This window comes from Anoplophora glabripennis, unplaced genomic scaffold (assembly GCF_000390285.2).
Source record: "Anoplophora glabripennis isolate ALB-LARVAE unplaced genomic scaffold, Agla_2.0 scaffold485, whole genome shotgun sequence".
Classification (NCBI taxonomy): Eukaryota; Metazoa; Arthropoda; class Insecta; order Coleoptera; family Cerambycidae; genus Anoplophora; species Anoplophora glabripennis.
The window spans coordinates 388,288-403,898 of record NW_019416727.1 but is presented as its reverse complement, the minus strand read 5'-3'; the positions used below and the strand labels follow the sequence as shown (position 1 = coordinate 403,898).

Genomic DNA, 15,611 nt, shown 5'->3' with positions numbered 1-15,611 from the left:
AAAAGTGTTAACAAATAAATAATTAAATGCAATACAGAGAAGCATAATGAATGTAATATGTTTTTTACATATTGTTTATAACTTCAGTATTTTAAATAGTATTTTTAATTTTTTATCCAAATTCATCCAATTATGTTAAATAAACCTGGTTCTGTAATATGTAAAGAGCAAGGGTAGGTACTTACCTCACTAGAGTCTTATGAAGCAGTCGATTGCAATGTAAAGTTTTACTGTTTATCAAATAATAAATTGAATGGTTCATTTTTTCAAGCGATATTGTCTTATTTAAACTACTGAATTTTAGTAGCAAAGATCTTTCCTTATAAACACGAGATCACTTTTACATATTCAATTATTTAAATACAATTTTGCGATATCGACTCCTATAAAGTGACTTGAAAGATTTCTTTTAAGTTTTTTGAAATGCCAGGTTTCAAAAGATGAACAGAACTGTTTGACAATTTACGATATCTATATCTCGACACATATTTAATACTTAAAAAATCCTGCACCTACTTTCTGCCGAAAAACACAGTTATCAATGTTCGTCTATACACCATACTTTTTTCTATAAAACCGGATTGATATAGGTACATTACTATACTATGAAGTGACCCATATTGTAATTAAATCTATTTTTCCGATAAATATTTGTAATTATTTTATATGCTGCTCATTTTTCTTTATTGGTTAAATAGTTTTTTCCCTATATCTAAATAGATTTTAATATGGAGCACTGTATGTAAAATAATAGATTTCATTGATTAAGAAATCCTAATTCGTTTCTTTTTGAAAACAGGCATGTTGTTGTCATACTCTGTAATATCGTTTTCAATACAAAAATAGGATTTTTGCTATTTTTGTTCAAGGCAAATGTTTGTATTCCGAGAAAATAATATTTAGGATACGTTTTATTAAATACTCAAACGATTTTTGAAAGACGTAAGCAATCTTGGTATTTTAGTTATTTCCTGTACTTAAAAACAAATTTAAATATTAATAATATAAAATTTTGTGAATCTTGATGAACTAAATTTAATGTCAAAAACAAAGTGCCCTGAATGTACACATTACCTTTTATTTAAGTAAATGAAGCTAACAGAATTTTTTTTTAAATAAAATTTTCATATGTAATACGTGAAAATATGCTTGAATTCAGTACTTATGTGTTTACATTTTGTACATGCATAAGAAGTCTATTTATTTCCTCTGTGAATTAAAAGTTATTTTTAACTTATACTTATGTGTTATGTTCTTCTGTGATATGACATAAAATAACAGGCATTTTCTAAAGTCCGGGTTTTAAGGATGTTTAAATTTCTTATAATCTTATATGATACCGTAATGAATTTGATTTTAATTTGCAATTAAATTCTAAAATTGTATTTTCAAAACTAATGAGAATTATTGAGAAAAAACAGTAAGCATAGGCAATTGTTTATAATGTAATACCTTTCTCAAAAATTGGAGAAGGTTTTCCAAAAATTTTTAACTCGTTTACATGCAGATAGAAAACTTTACCAAAATTATAAATTTGCTACTTTCCAAATAGATACGTTTCAAGACGACAAACAAAATGTTACAAGAAAATTTTCTCTATTTCTTATTCTAACCTGTGTTCTTATTCCTTAACTTTACATTAAAGGAATCGTTTCAATGTACAACGAAAATGCTGTTATATAATACAGTTGATTAGTTGTGATTTTTACAAAAGTTAGTAGTGCTACTAAACACAATTTTGAATTGCTAGTAACAGAGACGTGTACATACATTGAGCAAAAGTGTATAATTTGTGATATAAATTACTGTTATGTTAGAAGGGGTCATGTGAATTGGGGTGGATCATACATATGTATTCATTAAATAATTATTTTAGCAGAAGTTATTAGGAAAGTAATAAGTAACGACGTTTCTGCTTTCACTAAGCTTTATTTTTGTTAAAACGTCAGTTTAGGCTTTTTTTTAACGGAGACCGGAATTTGTATTTCAGAATTATCTTTTCAACTTTGTGGAGTAATATAGACAGAACAGAATACATTATTTGTGCAATTAAAAAAAATCGAACAAGACAGAAGTACCGTATACAAAACAAGTCATTTTGTTTATATGAAATAGACCCACCTCATTCAAAATTCCCCTGTATACATACAATGTGCAGTTAGTACTTACCCAAAAGCCACAACTAAAGAGAATCTATGTATTGAAAAAAGGAAAGGATAGGTGCCCAACATAAGTAAAAAGTGTAAATGCAGAAAAGCTTTAATATCCAATATAACAGACACAATAAATAAATAAATATAATAATAAAAGTCAGTAACAAATATAAATTTATACACATATACTCTAAACACTAGTACATAATGACCAGAATGAGTTTGATAAAGGCTTTAACCTTAATGTATTAAAATAACAAGAAACACTTTGATACAGCTTAGTATTTTCGTAATAAAATATCTGAAACGTTGAAGCGGGAAAAACTAACACTACGTGATTCATGTCACAAATTTGTTATAGCAATAAGGCACTTCGGAGTCGATAATTGAAAAATTGAAATGAAAAGTACGTACAGATAACTGCTTATACATTGGCAGTGCACAAAACTATTTTGTTAGACCACCACCATCTTATTTTATATATTGGGATCGGCGCTCACCTGGTACTTGAAGAGTTGCAGTTGTATTTGCCGTGCCCACAGGATTCGTCGCAGTGCAGGAATAGGTTCCTGCGTCCTCTGAAAAAGGAACTGAGTTAGATAAGGACTTCTAGGCTTGCTGTAAACTTTGACAAAAGAAAGTAAATAGATATATTATCTAGAAGAAAATATCAACATTTATGGCGATATTAAAAAGACTAAATGAATAGCTCATTATATGAAGCAGTCAGGTCTACATCATGCCATCGAGCGGTTATGGATTCTCTTGCCACCTGGTCAATTTAATTTGTTTCGGTCTTGGCTAATCGTTCTCAATACATCACCTATAATAGAGACAAGGTCTGATTTTGAAGGATTTTCATGATATTAAGGTTTTAAGATCCATATTGCTCTCTTGTTTGGAGCCCTTATTATGAAAATCAAGTTAGATCGATCGAGAAAATTTCTAAACTGACTTCTTACGTAATCAGTTTGGTCTTAACTCGTTAGATTTTAGGAGACATCGACTGTCCAGAAATTCTTAACCAAATTTATTTTCTAGTTTTTAGAATGTCAAATCGTTCTTGGTCTACCTTTCATACTCCTATAGCTAGATTGTCAGGATATTTAATAACAATAATTTGTAATAGGTGTGACAATTCCAACTGATATTTCTTACAGAGCTTTTTGATGCAACTAACAACAGGTTTATTTAATTGTTAGTATATCTAATGGTAGTGAGTAGAATATTTTCATGAATTTTTTTTGTCCTTTTTTTTGAGTAATGCTGTGCTCTTAGTGCATTTTTTTCTTTTCTTCAGTTTAATACTTGTATTGGATTGTCCTGTAATTGGTTATACTGTTGGACAAATAAAGTATTATTATTATTACTTATTGTACCAAAATTAAACTGAAGCATGCGTTGTCTACTCTTTACGTCAGATTATCATTGTATAAAGAATATGTCAATTTCAAGAATGACTATCTACTAAAAATGAATATCGAAGTTTTAGTAATTTGATAAATATGTAATAACATAATTTTACTGACATTTTCTTCATTTTGTAGATTCAACTTGTCATGTTATAAGGTTTAACTTTTGAACTTTACCTCTAATTTTAACAGTTACTGAATATCAAATTTATGATATTTTTGCGAAATATTCGTACTTAATTATTGATTTTTATATTTTTTGGATTTTTGCAAAATATGTCCCAGGCGACTTCAGTAATTCGAGTGAACTTAAGGATTTTGAACAGTATTTAAAATGTCACACCTATGTTAATTTTAAAAAGACGTTGGCTGCTTTACCAGTGGTGTGGATACAGGTTGAGACAAACAATTTCGTTATGTAGGAAACTTAATGTCATCATCTTTTTCATAATATTCATAAACTTTAAGTCGATTGGAGATTTAACTCGTATCACTTTTTGCCATATTTTCGAATGAAGATTCTCCCCACAAACTATGATACACGTAAAATATTTCTTTTTTCTTCAAATATTATGTTATTTAAATTAAGAGATGTTTCTTAATTTTCAAGCAAACAATACAATTTAGTCTCATTGTGTGTTTATTTATAATATGTAATTACAAAGCAGCTATAATTCTGATTTTAACATTTGCCAAATATACAAGTACATACAATTTACTGCAGTTTTCTCATATTTTTGGAAATTATAAAATTGGCTTTATTTATTATCATGTTCGTCCTTGTAGAACTTTGGGATTATAATATTTACGTTTTATTGCCAGATTAGAATGTTCATATTAATATGCGTATTAAAATGTCTTGTAACTGAAATATTTTGAAACACTTAGCAAAGCAGAATCCGGCTCTAGAAATTTTTTGGACAATTTTATATTTTGGGATAAATGCTGGGCTGCTATTTTGAAATTATGTTTTTAAATTCTGATTCAGGGGAATTCTTGTAAAATTTCAGTAGATTAAAAGGTTTCTGAAAAATATAAAAACGTCCAAGTGAAGTAAATACAGGTGCTAACTGAATGTCAGTCTTACCTTACGGCAAAAAATATGTCTTAATTGTGAAATTACTACAAAACAAAGTGTTTTTGGCATATATAGGGTGTCCCAGTACTTGATACAAGAAAGTCGAGCACAAATAAGTTTCTCTTACATCAAAAACAAGCTCTAAAATTCTGCAGCCAAAAGTACGTCTGAAACATTTTTTTCGGTTCATCGGATAGATGGCGTAAATATGCATGGTGCTTGGGTAAATATGTTCGAATACCAAGTTCAATTGTAACAAGAGATATAATGAAATTTTTATTGCACTTCTTATAGCTTTAGTGCAAAATAATTACATTAACGTATGCCATGATTGCAGACCATTTTTGTAAATATATTTTTTTATTTCTAGTGTAGGTTCATACATATAAAACACATATTTTTTTATTGTTGAGATATCCTAAGCAACCCGAATGTCAGGCATATTGTATTCCTAGTACTATTTAAGTTATCTAGCCCAAGAACTTGGCGCCGTTTTCTGTTGTTGTAAATTCCTGAATGCCAAGAAAACATTTCGACTAGTGCCAAAGGCTTACCTGGATACGCTTGTGAGATTGTCAAACGGCAAACACCATTTCTGTAATGTAACTGGTGATCATTCGAGTTGTCTATAATTCGTCCGTTTTTGGACCATAGAATATTCGGGGGCGGTTCTGATTGTACGATACATTCGAATTTCGCTGCTTGTCCACTGACTACGGCGATATCACGTAAAGGCTGAAAAAGGAAGCAAAATTATTTACATGTATACCTAAATGTAGATAATATAGTATTTGTTATGGTGTTCTAATATGAACCAAATTTAAAATACACCTAGTATTTGAGTAGCATATTGCATCAACAGAAAAAAAATTCTTTATCAAGCAGTATTTGTTATATTTTTTAGATTAATTTAGAGGAAGACTACACTAAAATATCTCTTTTGCAAACGTTACAATCATTGCGTAGAAAATTTTAACAAAATACGGATATTGAACACAGAAAAAACATTATCAAGGAAATTCGCACGATTTTCCTGTTGAAATTATCATTTAGGCACCTCGTATTTTTTTTATAAGCAAAAAACAAATGACGGTTTAAGTGCTGACTGGTATGAATCAATAGTATGTATCTTGATACAATAATTTGTTGTTAACAATATAAAAAATATGTATGCGATCAGTATCTATAGATGATATTTTTTTTATTTAAGTGCATTTTGGTTTTTCCGAATTTGTCGTCATAAGATCTGAAATTTTTCTTTAGAAATTATATTAAATAAACATAATAAAATTTCTGTTTTCGTCACAGACAACATTTCCCATAAATTTGATGCTTAACGTTCTCCAAACTAAATATTTTGAGAAAAATCAAAAGGAAATTCGAAATATTTGTATATTCGAAATATTTGTATAAATAGATTACATTGTACGTAGGATTCGTTGATGTGATATATTTACGACTTTGTTTCTTTACTTACAATGCTTATGCCGTATTATCCCATATTATTAGAACACATTGTAAAATAAAATAAAATAAAATAAAGTTGGTTGGATTACAAGTTGTAAAAGTGTTTCCGTTTCTTTTAAAATATACGGTAACTAAAAATTGCTACAAACCCGGTTATAGAGAGAAAGATAGAAATGTCTAGTGCAAGTTCTTAATAATAAAGAGAGATAAACATTGCATTCTTGCCAAGTTGCTGGAGAACTGAAAAATCTAAAAAAGTAATCTTCCACATATTATATTTTTCAGTAAACTCAATGACACTGATTGTGAGTGGCAAAAACATGATTGTACAATAAATGATATTTTGGACTTAACTGAGGTATGCTTTAATTTGATATTGTTACATCGTTACAGAAGTTTACAATCATTGTTTAATCAGTTCCAATAAATACCCACATGTACGTAAGACCTACTTACCGTTATAAATATTGGCGCTCGGGCTTGTCCAGGTTGAAGAATAACTTTTCCAATAGTACTTCCCGGGGTGCTAGGACAACTGGGAGGAGTTTCAGCACCTTTTCTACCAGGACCTGTTTGATACAGAAATTGATTTTAAAAAATAGCTTTTCATGAACAAAATTTTATTCTTTTAATAGTATTTTGCTTTTTTTAAAAAAAACTCCAAATCATTGTTATAAGGCCTTTAAAGAATAAAGTTTTTGTGTTAAAGTTAAAAGCCAAAAATGTATATTATCCAGAGACCCGTCTACCTACACCACTTAACAATCAGTACTAAAGTGACCAAGGAATCTTTGTTTTTTTTAATATAATAAGAGCAGTCGGAAAATATCATTAATGCTCTTTTGAGACTAAATATGCAATCCCAAAACGTTTGCATCAACCTATATTTTTTACGTAAAATTTCGCGGTTCTGCTTAGTCTAGGCCTGGTGTAACCTTGCAGTAAGATGTCTTTGAAGTTGTCTGTAATGTAAGATCACAAAACGTTTATGCGATAAAACGAAAACAATACTAAGCTCGCAATTTTTTTTCATATTCTGGTTAATCAAACTAGATCTAGTGTTTACATATGTAATACTGATGTTATTTACTTGGTTAATGTAAGTTGATTCAAAATTTATAATTGGTTTTGCATTTCGAACATTCAAATTTGGTGTTTTGGACACCACTCCATATTTTAACCCCAGCGAATGCGGCTCTATGAATGTATCGTTCCAAATATCTTATTTTCCATTAATGAAATAAATATCATAATTAAAAATTACCTCTGGGAAATTGTGAAAGAAGTAATTTTTAGCTATAATTGAAAATTTGTCTAATGCTCGCGCACAGAGATGAAATTTATAACTTTAACTTTTCGTCATTGAAGAATATTAATATACTTACATAACCTGTAGCCAGTTCTATTTTAATAGATTTTAATGACTATTGCATATAAATATAAATAAAGAAAACGATATTAGATTTTCTTATTGTTAAGGCGGTTTTCCACTAAACGGACAAAACAAAAACAAAACACAAACTTGTGTCGAATAAAACAGAACTGTAACTTTTCGCAAACTTTTTGAAGACTGGCGTGTTTTGCGGCAGTTGGAGTTTTGTTTTTCGGGTCCCGCTCGAAAGCGGTCACATCAAAAGGTTTCCACGTGTTTTGAAATTCGAGTCTGTTTAGTGAAAACGGTCGTGTTGTGTTTTCTATTTAAGTGATCCAACCCAATATCTATGTTGGCGTTTTCTTCTTCCCAAAAACAATATTTTAATCATTAATGAATTATAACTATTAAAAAATATATAATTATGTGTACGGTTAAAGTGTTTACTTGGCTAGGATACAAACTAACCAAGTAAACTGTTTAACCGTACATATACCACGAACTCCATCGATGGATATCTGGGAAACCACTCGAAGGATTTTTTTGAAATTGTGATGGCGTGATACGGACTGTGGAGCCTACCAAGCTAAAATATTTTCAAGGTCATCGTATTTCCAGTTATACCACAAGTTGATACTAACTTTCTTATTTTAAATGGAACCCCCTGTATGTTATTGCAAAAAAAATAGTGGTTTTCATTTAAAAATTTCGAGTTTTCCACATATCTGAACTTCATATTGATATTTTTTTTGATCACCCTGTGTAAAAACTGGAAAATTTTCATGTCAAATTCGATAAAGTAGGTCTTTCTCTACAAAATGTCCAATTTGCACAAAAAAATAAACCGGGAAAACTAAATTTTGCTGACAGTCTGCATCTGTTAATTTTTGTTTAAAAATCGAAATATCTCGGAAACGGTCAATCCTAAGTATGGAGTGTGCTATATGTTTTCAACTTAAAAATGGATGATGTTTCCAAAAATGCAATAATATACAGGGGGTTCCGTTTAAAATAAGAAAGTTAGTATCGACTTCCGGTGTAACCGGAAGTACGATGACCTTGAAAATATTTTAACTTGGTGGGCCCCATAGTCCGTATCACACCATCACAATTTCAAAAAAATACTTAGAGCGGTTTCCCAGATATCCATCGATGGAGTTCGAGGTGGGACACTGTAGACACACTTTTTTCCAAGGACTTCAGTATAATCCAGCCATAACTAAGAACAAAAAAATCTTCTCAAAACATGTTGCCTGGTTGTTGGAAAAATGTGTTCTGACTTCCTCGCGACAACCAGTGGAAAATGACTGAAAACAAAAACAAAAACAAAACTCGAACAAAATGTAGCCCGCTTGATGGAAACAAGAGTTTTGGGTTTGTTTCAGTTTTGTTTTTTTTTTGTTCTAGGAAACACAAACAGGACATAAACTCGACTGTCCGTTTAGTGGAAAACCGCCCTTAGGTATTTATTTGACGAAATGGTGTTCTTTAATAAATAGGTATGTGTTTAAAAATATGGAAAACACTGAATTAGATGAGCAAAAGATCTGCTTTGTCGTACATCGAATTATTCTGCAATCATAAAAAACTGCTGTAATAATATGAAAAATAATATCTTAGAAAGTTGTAAAAATAAGAAATAATACTAGTTGACACAGGTAATATTTCTGCCAGGGTATTTGTCGATCTTTTTGACATACATTAGCTTCTATATATAATTTAGAGAACCGTATCCAGTCGTTAACAGCCTAAATTACAAATATTTGGCAAAAGGTGTTGGCTAATTTTAAAAACCTAATACCTGATAGTTGAAGTTTTTTTAAATTTCTCTGCAAGTTATTTTTTCATTTATTGGATTGCTCTAGGAACACAGCTATTAGTATTTAAAGCTTTCAAGAATCAAGATTTCTTCTTGGTTAATTGTATAGCGCCAATTTTGAGGTGCCTACAATAAAACTACAATGGCATTTTTTTTTAATTTTTACAAACTCTAGAATAAAAAGGAGCAACATATGATATTTGATAAAGGCGAGTACGATGGTTGGAAATCTCCTGTTAAGCTATGTTCAATCCTTAATAAAACAAACTGCATAAACATATCCTATTTCAAAAATAAGCTTTACGAACATGCAAGAACAACCGAAGAAAAAGAAAGCCAATAAAAGCTCGTAGACCTTTGTTACTGAAGCCGATAGAGAAGCAAAGCCGTTCAACCCGCACACCAAATACCTGCGAAAGTACTGTTAAAAGCTGGAGAAGTGCTAGGTAAACTAGGCGACAGTGACACGGGACTACATGAAGATGGCTCCCATCTCGAACCTGGTAGTAAGTTGGTCCTGTTCCTGTCACCCTCGTATTCGGACATTTCACTTTCGGAAGTCGGTTCCCATTTGGCCGGCTTGCCCGACGGGGTGAACTTTTTTGGTTTGAATTGGGGTGTGGGTGCGTTACTGGTGTCTTGCTTAGATTTTTCATGGTAGACCGGCATTTCTATATCTACCGTTCTCTTTGGGGGCTCTATTACGGTTTTCTTCGGCACTGGTATTTCGCCTTGTTTACTTTCACCCGGTAAGATTATGCCAAATTCGTAACCGAAATCGTACTTAAAGTATATTAGACCAGTGTCCGGATCTACATGCTTGGTTCCTACAGAAATAAGGTTAAATAAACATCCCATGAACTTAGTAGTGTCGTGTTACTTTAAACGTGCAAGCGTATTACGAGTAAGTAGTATAATGTGATTAGTCTAAGATCGTCATACAGGGTGATTTCGTAAAAGGTACAATAAATTTAGGAATTGATAAAGCATCAAAAAAATAAGACAAATTTTCTCTCTGAACCATAGGCATGTCGCCTTTTGTTTGTAAGACACAGGGCGTTAAACTTATTTTTTTTATCAAATTTTAGCCACATATTTTCCAAAAGACATTGTAATTTAATGCAGGTATTTTTTTGAGGATATTAGAAACATCAGTGTTTGTTGGCTACGTGATTTCCAATATTTTCTGTAAAATTTGAATTTACTCAAAGAAGGGCACTCTTGAAATTTCCGAAAACGTAGCGTTTTTGACAAAAACGCAACTGGCTACACGAGGGTCTACAAGTTTTTACTTCTTAAAATACGGAGTGTCCAGAATAGAATGTACCATTTATCAAGTGCAGCTGCCTTAGATGAAAACGATCCGATTTAGATCAAGTTATTTTAATCAGTATCATTTAGTTTAAAAAGGATATAAACAAATATTTTTAATATCCGATAATATTTTAAGGGAGAAGAATCGATTTATTTTCATCCAACGAAGACATCTTTGTAGCATTACCCATTCGTTTTCGGATACCCTGTATGTATTAAAGAGTTGACAGTCGTCCGCATTTCTCTTAAAAACGGTACATTTTCTCTCAAAAACGGTACATCGATTTCTAGCATATGCTGAAAAACTAGTACCATCGGTGTATTTAGCACTCAAAAACTTGCCAGTACCAAATTTCATAGCATTATTATATTGTTTTTTGAAAAAGATACAGACAAAATTCGATTTTAAAAAAACATTTTTCATGTCTTGTGTCTCAACAAAGTCGATAGATTCATGGTTCATACAAAAAATATTCTTATTTTTTTACATTCTATCAGTTCCTGAATATATGGTAATTTTCCAAAATAACATGTACAAGAAATAAATTCATTCTTTTAATGTAAATTTTAATATTTAAAAGCATTGTTAATTCAATTATGTATGTACTTTTTAATTCTCTTTTGCAAGAATCTATTAAATATTCATTTTAACAAAGCACAGTAAAAGTCATATATAAATATTTAAACTCTTATTCTCTAAAACTAAAAAAATTATTTTCAATTAAATCTCATATCCTGAAATGTTGAACATTTCTGAATCATTGGAAGAAATAAATATTAAGTACATAGTTAATATAATCGTAAAGTTAATAACGTGTACGTTTTGTTAAATTTTCTCTTAAATTAATTCAACAAAGCATAAAAGTGTACTAAGGTTAGGGTACTGTTTTTATTATGTTTATAACCCCCTTCTTATACGAAGAAAAAATATATAGTAATTAACGCTCAAACATGTCGACTTTTGTCGATTTTTGAATTGATCAAAGCCTCCTTAGATGCAAAAATTTCATCCGAGTTCTCAATGCTAACACGTGCATTTTAAATTTTTTGAATAGTCAAATATATCAAGTGACATTGCAGTTATAAGGACTTAGTACTTTGAAAAAACAGTTTACCTTAAGTTTTGTTAAAAAAATTACTTTTATGCAGTTACTTTAAAATGTAACATTGCCGACTAAAAAGTGCATTAATTGATTTTAAAACTTCGAAGATCACGAAAATGACTTTATTTTTACCAAAAAGTGAATGGAGGACATTTAGGACATCTTTGCCACCATGCCAGTGGCGACATAAAATGTAATAGATAACTTCAAAGCATTTAAAAAAGCGCCAATCCTTCGTTATTAAAAAAATAAATAAATAGTTGCTGTCACATATAGGCATTCCCATCACACATAAAATTTTCATATCAATGTATGTTTTCATCAAATCAAAATCGATATGTCCGAGCGTTTATCTATTTTCCTATAAAAAAAGTCGCACTGTTTTATTAAACAGCTTTTTTTAATATGTAAGAGCTTTAGTGGCTTTTGTGATTCAATTCACAAAAGACACATTCTGTTATTAAACATCACTAAATCATAACATGTCAAAGCTTATCAGTTGTACAGTAAATTATACTTAGTACTGTTAGTTGTATTAATAATAGTTACCAATTAATAATATTTGAATTCTACCACTTTCAAGTGGCATATTTTTATGAAAGTTATTTGGACATCACGCTACATTTACTTTGTTTGTGACATTGATAAAGATGTTTTCCATTAGTTTGAAAATAGAGCCGTCTATATTTGTTAGTCAGTTTGACATAGCAATGAAGTAAATATCCATCAAAATTAATATTATATTATATTCAAGATTTGTCAACTAGATTCAATAATTCAACCTATCATAATGACTATTTCTTTCATTAATTTTGTATGTATTAAAAAATTGATCGTGTTGAAACTTGATCACAATGGCAACTACTTTTGAATACACAGTACAAGTAATCAAGGCCTAAACATAAAATTTTATTTAAAATCTTTTAGTACGATTACAGTTTGCAAGAAGTCCCTTCGTCTTTACCCTCAGAAACATCGAGTAACGACAAACATTAACTGCTGTTATTTCACACACAATAAGTACATGGCACTTACCATACTGAGCTGCTCGAGTTTCTTCCCTGTACACCTGGGCATCTCCATCTGCAGCTGTCTTCAATATTGGCTTCTGCGTCTGTTGTTGCCTCATGTCGCCCATAACATCGTTTACAAATTTCTGAGTCTTAGATTTGAATGCTTGCGTCATACTATCCATATGATGACTAGCGATTTTGGTGGCAGTGGATTTTGTTAGTTTCTTGTCGGCAACGTATCCGTACTCGGGAGGAGTACCAGGATGCAGTGCGGGTTCATGAGAGTAACTTCTCTTCACCAGTTGGTGACCCGATTTGGTCTCGGTAAATTTCTTGTACATAGATTCATGCCGTCTTGACTGACTGTCTACCACATCAGAAGTAGAAATTTGAGATGGCATTAAAGGTGGTTGAGTATCAAATTCCATCGGCGTTAAAACTCGCTGTGTCGGTGCTGGGACACTAGAAGATCGGGCAGAAGCTGGCGCCCTTACTCTTCTATACTGCAAGTTTTCTTCCCCAGTGCCTCTTGGAGTCCACTTGGGTTTAATTTTTGCGCTGTCAACCTCGCTTTCATAGTCGCTTTCTCGGAACTCTCCGGGTAAGAATTTACTTGGAGTTGGAGGAGGTGGTACGCTCGTAGCTCTTCTGGAACGTTCTGGTTCTGGTTGATATGGGAACGGTTCTAATTGTTGTTCCTGCTTCTTATATTGGTCTCCGAATTTAATAACTTTGTGGGTTTGCTGCACGCTCATTGTTCGGTGACAGTTTTCTGTAGATTCGTTAAAATGCATTACGTTCGAAGTTTCCGTCTGAATCGCGTTATGGTAAGGAGCGCTAACAGTGGATCTATAGTACTGGGTGGTCTTCGGTCCTGGGGAATATCCAATTTCTGGGGGAGAACCTGGTTGAAGGATCAGCGGCTGAGCCGCTGGCTTAGCAACAATTAAGTCCATTACAGGAGCCGCGGCCATCGGTTTCGGCTTGAATACGGGTTTTGCTATAGGCTTTGCAACGGGTTTGAACTTCTCGATAGGTTCAAACTTTGGCCGTGGTGGTCCGTCTACTTGTGGAGGTCGATCAAATTCAGTTGGGGGTGTTGGAGTCCTTCCGTACTGTTGGTATTGTTGACTAGGAGTTAGTACAGGACGGACTGGTTTGTAACTTTTTTCAGTTTCAGTTCCCCAAATGGGAGGGATCCTTCCTTCATAATCACTTTCGTAATCACTTTCGCGGAAATCGCCCTTCACGAACTTTGAGGGGCTAGGAGGTGGTGGGCCTTTGGATTTTTTGGGTCTAGAAGGTTCAGGTTTAAATGGAAACTGTTCTAATTGAACGTGCCTCTCTTGTTGTTCATGAATTTGCTCAGACGTTTGACTTGTAATTATGGGGGTAGCAATTAGTTCCTGAAAATGAAAATAGTATATTAAGATATAGAAACACATATTAACAGAGTCATAATCAGTTTAGCCCTAACTTATAAAATCGTTTACTTATTACAAAAAAATAAATAAATAAATAAAAACATTATCCATATTAGTATTTTAATAATTTTCTACAGATAAATGCTTTTGGAGAATGAGAATCTTAAAAGTCAGACTTATAACATTACATATGATACGTAAAATATCCTGTATTTATTTAACTTTAAATAATTTATTTTTATTAATATTTTTGAACTGAATGGATTGAATAATTATTGTAAATAAAGTAGGTATTACATCAAAAGCATTTCTCTTCATCTGTCATTTCGCATCATGCAACTAGTTGTACATAACCAGGCGATTAATAAATAGTCACACAAAAAATCGACTTTCAGGCCCAGAAGTCAGACCGTGTTTATTATACGTTTTTTGGGTCGCTGAATCCGAATCCGATCCATTTAACCCCATCACCTCAAAAAAACCGATATTCTGAATAATTATACCATATAACCTTAAGACTCAAGCTTCCAGCGCTAAATCCGATTAACCAAATCCTATAAACATTTAACCCAATGATATCCCGACCTAATAAGCCCATGAACCCAAACCCCAATAACCCTATAACCCCATAACTCCATAACCAAGGGAATAAATCATAGATAATCTGTATTATTGTCAAATAGCACATAGCTCCATGAAAACCCTAGTACTGTAACCTAAAATGCATCCTATATATTGATCTAGTCATTTCACATGTCCAATCTTTTGATCTAGTCATTTTAGTAATATAATTTTTTAGGTTATCTATTGTTATCCTTTGGATTTTCATTTCATTTAATCTAGTCAAGAGAAATTCTTAATTTTATTTTTATTGATTAATTTATAGTACGGTCTATCCTACAAATTATAATTTTTTTGTACAACCACCTCGTTTTGTACACAGGGTAATGCTTATGCCGACTGTCCCACCAATTAAAGTTATTAAAAAACTAGATCGACTGTAACACTCGGTTCTTTGGTGAATGAGATCAAAGTACAAGGTAACGAAGTTGTGGTTAGGGAATCGTGGGGTTATGAATTGTAGGATTATGGGGGTTTGAGTGCATAGGTTTTTTAGATATCCTCGACCACATTAACGTTTAACCATAATACAGATTGCCTATGATTTATTAGTTATGGGGTCATGGGGTTATGAAGTTACGAGGTTATGGGGTTATAGGGTTATGGGAATTTTTTGGGTTTAAGTACTTGGGTTTTTAAGGATGATGTTTTGCAATAATACAGATTACGAATGATAATTCCCTTGGTTATGGGGTAACAGGGTTATTGGGGTTTGGGTTCATGGGCTTATTAGGTTGGGATATCATTGGGTTAAATGTTTATGGGATTTGGTTAATTGGATCCAGTGTTGGAAGCTTGAGTCATAAGGTTTTTGAGGTTATGAAAAATCTAGAGG

General features: G+C 31.9%; 1 protein-coding gene across 6 annotated transcripts in view; it reads right to left on the bottom strand.

Annotated features, from left to right (window-relative positions):
• Positions 1 to 2,243: 2,243 nt before the first annotated feature.
• The window catches only part of LOC108913037 (titin), a 164,038-nt gene continuing 150,670 nt past the window's right edge, over positions 2,244 to 15,611 (bottom strand). For 4 of the 6 annotated variants that reach the window (XM_018718493.1, XM_018718498.1, XM_018718494.1 and 1 more), the window contains 5 exons: positions 12,754 to 14,137; positions 9,712 to 10,128; positions 6,567 to 6,679; positions 5,198 to 5,378; positions 2,244 to 2,731 (listed from right to left, as the gene is read on the bottom strand). In XM_018718493.1, the coding sequence (XP_018574009.1) occupies positions 2,625 to 2,731; positions 5,198 to 5,378; positions 6,567 to 6,679; positions 9,712 to 10,128; positions 12,754 to 14,137 (2,202 nt within the window). In that variant the 3' untranslated portion in view covers positions 2,244 to 2,624. The remainder of the gene's footprint in view (positions 2,732 to 5,197; positions 5,379 to 6,566; positions 6,680 to 9,711; positions 10,129 to 12,753; positions 14,138 to 15,611) is intronic. The other 2 variants (XM_018718495.1, XM_018718496.1) reach the window with 2 other exon arrangements.